Here is an 11,840-nt window from a genome sequence, read left to right on the forward strand (position 1 = left end):
TATGATAGACCTCTGCAGAAAACTGAATGGGGATAAAAAGGAATATACTTTCTTCTCAGCGGTTCATGGCACATGCTCAAAAATTGACCATGTACTAGGACATAAAAACCTCACAATTCAGTGCAGAAAGGCAGAAGTAGTCAAACCATTCTTTTCAGCTCATGATGCAATAAAATTATTTGTAATAAAGAACCATGGAAAAATAAGCTAAAAATTAATTGGAAACTAAATAATCTAATTCTAAGGAATGAGTGGCCAAAGAACAAATCAGAGAAACAATTAATAACTTCATTCAAGAGAAGGACAATAGAAAAAGGTGGGCAGAGACAAGATGGTGGCTGGAAAGCAGGTACTTGCGTGAGCTCCCCCCCTACCCGGGTCCCTCCAAACACCTATAAAAATGGCTCTGAACAAATTCTAGAACTGCAGAATCCACAAAATAGCAGAAGGAAACAGGGCTCCAGTCCAGGACAGCTTGGATGGTCTCAGGGTATGGTCTATCACATGGAACTGGGAGCAGAGAGAAGCAGAGTCCAGCGTGAGCCATGCCTGTACCAACCAGACTGGGAGCCAGGTGGAACAGGCCCTAACGCCTTGAATTAGTGAGCTGTGGCAGTTACCAGACTTCTCAACCCACAATCACCAAAGAAAACAGAAAAAGTTAGTGGGAAAAGCTGCTGGGACAGAGTGAAAGGAGTTTGAGGTTCAGCCACCGCCCCAGGTGCAGCAATACCACTTCTAGGGTTGTGTCCCAAAGAGATCACACAAATGGGAAAAGGACCCATATGTGCAAAAATATTTATAGCAGCTCTTTTTGTAGTAGCTAAGAACTGGAAATTGAGGGGATACCCATCAATTGGGGAATGGCTGAATAAGTTGTGGTATATGAAGGTAATGGAATAATATAGTGCTATAAGAAGTGGGGATGATATGGACTTCATAACAGCCTGGAAAAACTTACACAATATAATGCTGAGTGAGCGGAGCAGAACCAGGAGAACGTTATACACAACCACATATATATGGATTCTGTGATGACTAACCCTGATAGACTTTGCTCTTCTCAGCAACACAAGGTGCAAAGACAACTCCAAAGGACTCATGATGGAGAATACTATCTACATCCAGAGAAAGAACTATGGAGTCTGAATGTAGATTGAGGCACACTTTATGCTCCCTTTTTTCATCTTTTTTTCTCTTTTGTTTTTGTTTCTGGGGTTTTTTTTGGTTCTGTTTCCTCTTTCTCATGATTCACTCCATTGGTCATAATTCTTCACAACTTGGCTAGTGTGTAAATAAGTTCAATGTGAAATTATATCAGATTCCATGCAGTCTTGGGGAGAGAGGTAGGGAGGGGTGGGGGAAGAAAATCTGGAACTCAAAATTATGGAGAACCGAGTGTTGTAAACTAAAAGAATCTCAAAAAATAAAATATGTTTTATGTGAAAGTATACGTAGAGAATATATTGGATTGCATGCTATCTTGGGGAGGGGACAGGAGGAAGGGATGGAGGGTGAGAAAATTGGGAACACAATCCTTGTGGAACTGAATGTTGTAAACTAAAAATAAATAAATAAATTTTAAAAAAAGATTAATCACCTCTCTGAGCATCCAATCTGAATTCCTTTAATTACCAAGCTAGTGATGGGTGTATGGGAGATGTGGTGAGAGAGGCTAGCCTAGAAGGGGTATAAGTTATTTAAAAGACTCACAGGATAAATTGGTGCTGTGTAAACATTAATAACTCTCATGTAAAAACTAAAGGGATTAGTAGCATGTACAGATAAAATTCTGTCAGTGTAGGTGCCTTGGTGAATTCCCATAAACCTGACAATACCTCCTCCTCCTACTGCTCTACAATCCCCTGCAAGTCCACCTCCCCCAGATTCCCAAATGTATTTGAGACATGGTGTGCTGGATTAATCATTTATTAGTTATTTGCAGGCAGAGCATGAAGGGGAATAGGATCCCCCTTCAGTTTGGAGGAGAGAGCAGAAAGCCAGTAGAAATTTTCATCATCCATATTAACAATTCTTTGGAGGAAGTAGGACTGGATCACAGGGATGTTTCATCCTAGGAATTCCTGTGAGATAGTGAAAGAATCCTGGTTATATAATATCACAAAGTGCCTTAGGAATTGGAAGTGAGAGGCAGAGCTTGGAACAAAGACGAAAAAATTCACATTCTGGAGGTAATTTTGACCCATAAAAAAGTACCTAGGAAACCATAGACTTCAAGACATTCAGTAATATTATCTGAGGTGAGTGGGAAACCCATTGAGAATGGAATTTGATGAGGATGAAAAGCAGCCAGACAAAAATCTTTATTCCTATAACCCTCAGGCTGGGAAACAGAGGCAGACAACTTTAAGAGGTTCTTTAGGAGGTTGAAAAGAACTAAAATCCATCTTGAATTAGATGGATGAATTTAACAGATTAAATTGAATGGATTACAAATCCAGATTATCACTCCAGTCATCATGCCAAAATCCTGCCTGCAAGTTCACCCTATTTCGTACCAGTGAAGCACCTCCACATCCTTATCCCAATTCCTTGGTTTGATCCCTTCATTTATTTTACCACCAAGCCCCATCCCTCTGACCATTCCACATACTCATATTAATCTCATATACATCAACTTTTGGAAGACAGAGAAAGAGGGAAGGGACAGAATTAAAATAATCTTTAGGAAAAAGAGATATGACTCACGCTCACTCCCCCCACCTTAAGCACTTACTTTACCAGAAAATGTCAGGATGACCAAGGAGAAGTCAAGTACTGCTGAGGATACTAATAGCACCCAAAGTCAAGTAGGGTCTATATCTATCCAAATTTATGCAGTTGAACACCAGAGGAACCTTCTCTGGTTTTCTAAAGAAATATGACTCTCAGACAAGAAGCTCATAGTCTAAGATAACAAACCTGCATGCCAGAGTGAACTTCCTTACCTAAGCTCCTGACATCGATCTGTGGAGACAAAACAGGATACAAATGATTCTCACATATGAATCCTTTTCAGAGGTTTTGTTCACTATCCCAGAGGAAGAGTCAGTAAGATTGTCTGGGTGAGGGCAAGGGGAGTCAGACTGGGCAAGTTTCATTCTATGGAATTCTCTCCTCCCAGTCTAACCCAGAAAATAAGGAATTAGAGACAGAGATGAGCAGAGCTTACCATCTTTGGACAGATCTCTAATTTGATCCTTCCTAATTCCAAATCTCTCACATATTTCCTCAAATTTCTTCTTTATTTCATCAGACACATCTGGAGTCCGGCCTATAGTTAGGGTGAAAGTGAGAATGGTTGCTGAGTCTTTCTCCCTGATCGCTTTCACCAATACATAGAAAAGGAGTAGCTAGATGAATGTGGGGTGCAGTCTACAGGGGAAGGGGCCTCTACCCTTGATCCGGGTGACTGAGTTAATCACTTTGGAAATTGAAAGTGTAATATGCCCCAGGACTTTTTGCACCTATTAAAAACAGATGAAAAAAAATCTCTGTTGATTATCACTAGTCAATTAATAAGCATCTATTAAGCTCCTACTAAGTGCCAAGTACTATGTGAGGCATTAGTGATGCAAAGACAATAGAGAGCTAGTCTTTTTCTCAAGGAGTTTAGAATCTGCTGGAAAGAAACCTGTTTAGATAAAAGAAAACGCAAGTGTGACCCCATGGGGTTATAAGATCTAAACATCTACTACATAAGAAATATGAAAGATAAATAAAAAGTAAATTTCTATGGGGAGAAAGGAGCTAGAAGATCCAGGGGGTGGAGATGAGAATGTAAGGGAACCCAGCATGGGCTACCAACAGTCATATCAGTGACTGGGAGATTGGAAGGTATGAGGAGTAAATCTGGGGTGTTAAGGTCATGTGATACAACAATGAGAAATATAGGATAGCATCACATTGCTGAAACCATTAAGATTCCTGAGACTTGAACTGCTGATTACTCATCTGCCTTCTCCACATTCCCTCAGTATCTCCCAAGGTGAGTGCATACTTCCCAAATTGTATTTCTATCTTAGGTTTTGCTCTTTCTCCGTTACCTGACTTTAAAATCCTATTTTAGGGTAAATGTGATTAACCATTCAATTGTCCACCTATATTCATCATTCAGTGAGTACAGCCTAAAATGAGAAGAATGGAGTCCCCCAGGAAGAGAAATAGATGTAATGGCTCAATACTAGGCCAGAGGTCTCCCCACTCACATTTCCTTTACTAGCTATAGGTTTGGGGTCAACAAGGGATAATAATTCATCCCAAATTTACCATTTTTCAGAGCAGAGAAAAAGAAAAATTTACACTGGAACCTCTCTCTGTCTCTCAGTATCTCTCATTCTTTGTCTCTCTCAGTGTCTTTCTCTCTGTCTCTGTCTCTTTCTCTCTTTTTGTCCCTTTCTCTATCTGTCTGTTTCTCTGTCTGTCTGTCTCTCTCTCTCTCTCTCTCTCTCTTTCTCACACTCTCTCTCTATCTCTGTGTGTGTGTGTCTGTCTGTCTGTCTGTCTGTCTATTTTTCAGCCTGACTGTCTCTGTGTGGCTCTCTGGTGCTCTCTGGCATTTAAAATATAGTCAAACACAGTTTGGGCCACCCCCAAAGCTACAATGCTACCACTTGTTTTTCTTTAGTACTCTTATCATGAAAAAGAGAAGAGAAGAACAAGAGTGTTAGTGCAGGATCATAGGATACATACCATAGAGTTCTGCCCAAAGGGTCACCTCCTTAACTTTGGTATTATACAAGACAAATATCAAATGTTCAGAGTCTCCACTTTCAAGGGAGAAAGCATTTTCTCCATCATCTGTGAAGCATTCAAAAACTCAGGTCAGAATTTTGAAACTACAGAAACAAAAGTGAAGACTTGAGACTTGTTAGAGATTAAACATCAGGCAAAGGCATTTTCCAGGGCTTTCTGGAAAACTCAATTCCATCATAAGCTCTGCCATTCCAATCAAACTGTAATTTTGTTGACAGACTTCTATTTTTTCAACATTCTTCTTATCTGCCTCTAGAGTCACAAAACGTCAGAAATGGAAGGAACTTTGGAAACCGTCTAGTCCAAACACCTCACTTTATAGACGAGGAAACTGAGACCAAGGGAGGGCAAAACAGTTGTGCAAGGCCACAGTGAGTTAGTTTCCATCTCAATCACATAAGGGCTAATCAGATGTCTAGAACTCTGTAAGGAAGAAGAGAAAATCAAAGGATCTCATCTAGGCTTTGCACAGTGCAGACATAATGGAATTAAGACAGGGTGGTGGAGGGACATCTGCAAAAAGATAGCTTTTGGTATAGTTCCTGATTATTTTCCACTCCTTTGTTAATAACTGATTCCATAAATTCATTTCAGAATAATGCTGAAAGACATCAAAAGTCTCATTTATACTTACATGGTACGTGCATTTGACCATCTTCTCCTGGGGAAGCAGTGAGAGAAAATTGAATGCATTTGCCATTTTGCCTAGAAATAAAGATTAGGATTAAAAGAGTACCTCATTCTGGCAAAGGAAATTTCACTAAGAAATACCCTGATGCATTGATTTGTTTAATTTTAATATTATCTCCAAAAATGTATACTTTTTCATTTCTTACAAGAATGTTATAAACAATGCTGAATCTAAGGTGACTTCTAACTTCTTAGAAAGTATTAAATAGAGTTCACCATTTAAAAATTATTGCATATTTTTTAAAATTTATTTATTTTACATATTTAGTTTTCAGCATTGATTTTCACAAGAGTTTGAATTGCAAATAATCTCCCGATTTCTACCCTCCCCCCCACTCCAAGATGGCGTACATTCTGGTTGCTCTGTTCCCCAGTCAGCCCTCCCCTCTGTCACCCCACTCCCTTTCCATCCCCTTTTCCCTTCCTTTCTTGTAGGGCAAGATAAATTTCCACACCCCATTGCCTGTGTATCTCATTTTCTAGTTGCATGCAAAAACTTTTTTGTTTCTTTTTGAACATCTGTTTTTAAAACTTTGAGTTCCAAATTCTCTCCCCTATTCCCTTCCCACCCACCCTCCCTAAGAAGTCAAGCAATTGAACATAGGCCACATGTGCATCATTATGTATAATCCTTCCACAATACTCTTGTTGTGAAAGACTAACTATATTTTACTCCTTCCCAACCCATCCCATTTTATTGAATTTTCTCCCATGACCTTGTCCCCTTTTGAAAGTGTTTGTTTTTGACTACCTCCATGCCCATCATCCCCCCCTTTTTTATCTTCTTCCCTCTTCTTTCCTGTGGTGTAAGATTCCCAATTGGGTATGTATGGTATTCCCTCCTTAGGCCAAATCTGATGAGAGCAAGGCTCACTCATTCCCCCCTTGCCTGCCCTCTCCCCTCCTCCCACAGAACTGCTTCCTCTTGCCACCTTTATGCGAGATAATCCACCTCATTCTATCTCTCCTTATCTCCCTCTCTCAGTATGTTGCTCTCTCATCCCTTAATTTGATTTTATTTCTTTTAGATATCTTCCCTTCATCTTCAACTCACCCTGTGTCCTCTCTCTCTCTGTCTGTCTCTCTCTCTCCCTCTGTCTCTCTCCCTATATATATATATATATATACATATATATATATACATATAGATATATACATACATACACATTCACCCATATATATACATAAACGTATATGTATGCATATTCCCTTCAGCTAGCCTAATACTGAGGTCTCATGAATCATACTTGTCATCTTTCCATGTAGGAATGTCAACAAAACAGTTCACCTTTAGTAAGTCCCTTACAATTTCTTTTTCTTGTTCTTTTTCTTGATTACCTTTTCATGCTTCTCTTGATTCTTGTGTTTGAAAGTCAAATTTTCTATTCACTTCTGGTCTTTTCACTGAGAAAGCTTGAAAGTCCTCTATTTTATTGAAAATCCATATTTTGCCTTGGAACATGATACTCAGTTTTGCTGGGTAGGTGATTCTTGGTTTTAATCCTAGCTCCATTGCCCTCCAGAATATCGTATTCCAAGCCCTTCGATATCTTAAGGTAGAGGCTGCCAGATCTTGGGTTATTCTGATTGGGTTTCCACAATACTCAAATTGTTTCTTTCTGGCTGCTTGCAGTATTTTATCCTTGATCTGGAAGCTCTGGAATTTAGCGACAGTATTCCTGGGAGATTTCTTTTTGGGATCTATTTGAGGAGGCGATCGATGGATTCTTTCAATTTCTATTTTGCCCTGTGGCTCTAGAATATCAGGGCAGTTCTCCTTGATGATTTCTTGAAAGATGATACCTAGGCTCTTTTTTTGATCATAGCTTTCACATAGTCCAATAATTTTTAAATTATCTCTCCTGGATCTATTTTCCAGGTCAGTGGTTTTTCCAATGAGATATATTTCACATTGTCTTCCATGTTTTCATTCCTTTGGTTCTGTTTTATAATATCTTGATTTCTCTTCAAGTCACTAGCTTCCACTTGCTCCAATCTAATTTTTAAAGTAGTATTTTCTTCAGTGGTCTTTTGGACCTCCTTTTCCATTTGGCTAATTCTGCCTTTCAAGGCATTCTTCTCCTCATTGTCTTTTTGGAGCTCTTTTGCCATCTGAGTTACTCTATTTTTTAAGGTGTTGTTTTCTTCAATGTATTTTTCAGTATTTTTTTGGTTCTCCTTTAGCAAGTCATTGACTTGTTTTTAATGGTTTTCTCACATCCTTCTCATTTCTCTTCCCAATTTTTCCTCTACTTCTCTAACTTGCTTTTCCAAATCCTTTTTGAGCTCTTCCATGGCCTGGGACCAGTTCATGTTTTTCTTGGAGGCTTTTGGTGTAGTCTCTTGCACTTTGTTGACTTCTTCTGGCTATATGTTTTGGTCTTCTTTCTCAGCAAAGAAAGAATGCAAAGTCTGAGACTGAATCTGGGTGTGTTTTCGCTGCCTGGCCATATTCCCAACCAACCAACTTGATCCTTGAGTTTTTCAGTGGGGTATGACTGCTTGTAGACTAGAGAGTTCTATGTTCCACGTTTTGGGGGGGAGGTGCTGGCTCTGCCACACCAGCACTGCTCCTTCCCCAAGGACCCCCACCCAGACTTGGCTTAGATCTTCAGCAGGCTGTGCACTCCTGCTCTGATCCACCACTTTGGTCCATGCCGCTCAGGCTGGGCTCTGCTCAACTCCGTTCCCAGCTCCAGCTCTGTGTGGGATAGACCACACCCAGAGACCATCCAGGCTGTCCTGGGCTGGAGCCCTGCTTCCCTCTGCTGTCTTGTGGATTCTGCCATTCTAGAATTGGTTCAGAACCATTTTTTCTAAGTTTTTGGAGGGACTCATTAGGGAGCTCAAGCTAGACCCTGCTTACAAGCCATCATCTTGGCTTCACCCCCCCTCAAGGAAAAAAACAATATTATTGCATATTTTTAATTCAATTTAATTGTTTGAAAATCTAGAATCCTTGGTGTGCGGAATAATGGTGATATTCAATTAAGGAAAATACTTGAATAGACAGAAGAGCTCTCTCTTTAGTAGTTCTGCATAAAAATATTTTGGGATAACTACTGACCTTTCCATAAATCAACTGAAATTGGAAGTACATTCAAATCTAATTCTTCCAGTTTGCAACTGTGTGACCGTGGGCACGCAAGACTTTTTACCTTTCAGAGAGTTACATTTCTCATTTCCAAATAAAGATATTAATGTTCTGCTTTTCCTTATAAGCTCATTGTGGAGAAAACTTAAAACTTCCTTAAACTGAAAGAAGTATGTACAAAATGAACTTTTTATTATATTTTATACTCACAATATCTCAAGAGAAAAGCAAACAAAAATTGTCCCCTTTTGATCAAGGTAACTGAAATGAGATAAACCACTTCGCATTCAATTTTTAAAAAGATAGAAAAGTAGATCGGGAAAAAAGACAGGACAAGGAAGAGTCAGAGTTTACTACACCTGAAAACATAACTTACCTAGGAAACAACTTTTTATTTGACAAGAATTTCTTGGATAACAGGAAAATTTCTTGGATAACAGGCAGAGATTAGGCTTAAGAAACTGTTACATTATAAATTTATACCATACCTCAAAGGGATATATGGTTGAATGTTAATAGTCATAAAAATAAGCAGAAAATCATATCAAACACCTTTCACAAACACACCTAGGAGACATTTCTGGTAAATGAAATCGAAAAGCTTTTGTGTGAACAAAATAAAATAACTAGGATGAGAAAGGAAGCAGTCCACTGGGAAGAAAAAAAGCCTTTGAATCATAAACATCTAAGTTTAAATAAAATGCTCAAACTATATTGGGTACTAATAGTAATACATAACTCAAAGCCTTTTCCTGATAGAGGAGTAGTTGAAGAATATAATAACATTTATAAAGCATTTATTAGGTGCCAAATACTGTGCTGAGCACTTTACAAATATTACCTCACTTGATCACCAAAACAACCATGAGAAATAGGTGTTATTATCATTCCCATTTTACAGATAAGGAAACTGTGGCCAATAGAGTTGAAATAACTAGATTAGAATTGTAGAAGAATTGTAAGCTAAGTTAATGCTCTATAATTGGGGAATGGCCAAATAAGGTACTGCAAATATGTGAGTTAAGTGAGTATTTTTCTTCCGTCTCTCATTCTGCTTTCTGCCTTCTTAGGAGAGGGGCCTCAAGTATCTCACCTCTACTACAAAATGGAGACTGGTGACTCAGGGAGGTTTAGAACAGAAAGGAAATGGTAGTTCTCTCAGGGCATGATTCAAAATATCCTAAGTTCGTATAAAAATACGTTTAATTAGCCTTATCTTTCACCACTGTATATAAGCTTCAATTATGTGACTCTTGGCTCAACCTTTGTGCTTTAAAGGATGCCTGCCCTATTACTCAAGTTTTTGTCCCCACTTCCATAGCCAACAATTAACACAGGTAGCACTCACCTTTTAAAGAAGTCTCCACTAATAAGATTGTCATGTTTGCTGAGACTTTTGACAAATATCTGCAAGCTACCTCCTTCCTCAATCTTAGATGTCACATTTGAGGCCAATGCAGCTGTGAACCACTCCCCAGTAATCTGTGGAAATGTGTTTAGATGAGAAATGAAAAAGGCATCCAATAGTATTTTTAAACTGGGAAGGACCATAGACCTAATCCCTCTATATATACAAGTGAGGAAGCTGAAACCTCAAAAATGAAGTCTATCTTTAACCCAATCCTACCTGGTTCACACATTATCTTCATAGTAAATCAATAAACTCATGAGACTAGGAGTTAGGAAATTTGAGTTCTGGCCTGGCTCTGATAATAACTTACTCTGCAACTTTTGGTAAGTTATTTAACCTTTCTGTGTCCTAGTTTGCTAATTTGTCCAATGCCAGGGTGGCAAACCTGAGGCCTTGAGAACACTTGTGGCCTTCTAAGTCCTTGGGTGTGGCCTTTTGATTGAGTCCAAGTTTTACAAAACAATCCTTTTATTAAGAGGATACGTTCTATGAAGTATGGATTCAGTCAAAAAGCTATCATAGAACACCTAGAAGGCCAGCTGTTGCCTTAATTCCTCAGGTTCCCCCAGCTTCTTCTCCTCAAATCCCCCTCTCCATGGGTCTAATTATGTTTACACTGTGTGTTTCATGGCATTATTTTACTAATAACATTATTTCCCACTCCTCGTACTATGTATCATGAACTTAGATATGAATGGTACTTACTTCAATTTGTTTGAGAATTAAGGAGAGATTTTGCCACAAGAACATGGAAGATTTCTACTGGGGTCTTAAAAATAATTCTCCTTAATTACCTTCAAAAGACTTGTGTTCATTCTCTGACTCTAATCATTCATAGTCCTGGGGGATATTCTTTCTCTCCATTCTACTTAGATACGAGATAACACCCCACCACAGAATTCATATGGCATTTAATCCCAGCATGTGTGCAGAACAAAAGCCCTCAAGCTACCATCTGAACATGATCAGAAAAATTGGTTTAAATGGAAAGTCACAGAAAAGGAGACTTGCCGGAATTTATCACTTCATTTGCTACTGTAATCAGACTCAGAGAGGATAGATTTCAATCACAGCTGAGTTTTTTTTTTTTGAAAGAATGGAATCTCAGGGTTTCAGCATCTTTGAACAAAAAAGAAAATAATTATAGATCATCTAGGGCAACCCGACATTTGACAGGTGCAGAATCTGTTCTATGGGTTTTTATTTTGTCATGTAAAAGAAATAGGGCATGGGCACACACTCTTGTGTAATTTCATATTTTCTGCTGACTTTAATTGGTGGTACACAATACACCTATTGGGAAGGACCATTTTGAGTGAAAATAACAAAATGCATGTCTTTTCTTCTCAGCTGTGAGTCCTATTTTTTCTTTGTTCTACCCAAAGAGGTTCTGTTTTCCCTACTAGTTATCCTCACACCTTTGCCAGACAACTCTATCAACCTGTTCCCATTCTTGCTCACTTACCTCTGGTGAGTCTTCTGCATTGTTATTGAGAGCCTGAAGGCCACACACCAGGGCCAGCCCCACAGTCAGCATTAGAATCTTCATCTTCTGAAGGGTTCCTCTTTGATGCTTCAGCAGCACCTGAATGTGTGAGGATTCTGCTGAATTCTCTGGCTCTCTGATCAGCTGCCTTTATACCTCATTCTGGGGCTGGGTCCCTGATGATGTGGCATTAAAGGGACACTAATCCTTCAAAGTACACTTTATGCAAAGTCACTGTCCTGTGAGTAATTGCTAGCCAAGGATCCCAAGGACAGATTAGTAAAGTACTTTTTGACAACAAAAAAGTAACAATTTTGAAATGAAAATTTCCAAGATTCAAAGCTAGTGTTAGGTTTGGCCAGCTTCTTCAGATCAACTCTCTGTCCGTCCGGAGATCCAGAAAA

General features: G+C 39.0%; 1 protein-coding gene across 1 annotated transcript; it reads right to left on the reverse strand.

Annotated features, from left to right (window-relative positions):
• Positions 1-2,944: 2,944 nt before the first annotated feature.
• LOC118841226 (major urinary protein-like) lies at positions 2,945-11,499 on the reverse strand. The gene is made up of 6 exons (XM_036748615.1): positions 11,416-11,499; positions 9,888-10,021; positions 5,390-5,460; positions 4,693-4,800; positions 3,173-3,274; positions 2,945-2,967 (listed from the first exon to the last, which is right to left on the reverse strand). The coding sequence occupies exons 1-6, from the start codon at positions 11,497-11,499 to the stop codon at positions 2,945-2,947; spliced, it is 522 nt and encodes a 173-aa protein (XP_036604510.1).
• Between the last annotated feature and the right edge of the window lie 341 nt (positions 11,500-11,840).

Source organism: Trichosurus vulpecula, chromosome 3 (genome assembly GCF_011100635.1).
Source record: "Trichosurus vulpecula isolate mTriVul1 chromosome 3, mTriVul1.pri, whole genome shotgun sequence".
In the NCBI taxonomy this organism is placed as follows: domain Eukaryota; kingdom Metazoa; phylum Chordata; class Mammalia; order Diprotodontia; family Phalangeridae; genus Trichosurus; species Trichosurus vulpecula.

Excerpts from the sequence above, each read along its gene's own strand:
- LOC118841226 (XM_036748615.1), bottom strand. The coding sequence starts at position 11,499 with ATGAAGATTCTAATGCTGACTGTGGGGCTGGCCCTGGTGTGTGGCCTT. Across the intron at positions 4,801-5,389 it reads TGGTCAAATGCACGTACCAT|ATGATGGAGAAAATGCTTTC; the intron begins GTAAGTATAAAT and ends AATGCTTCACAG. Across the intron at positions 2,968-3,172 it reads TAGAGATCTGTCCAAAGATG|ATCGATGTCAGGAGCTTAGG; the intron begins GTAAGCTCTGCT and ends TTGTCTCCACAG.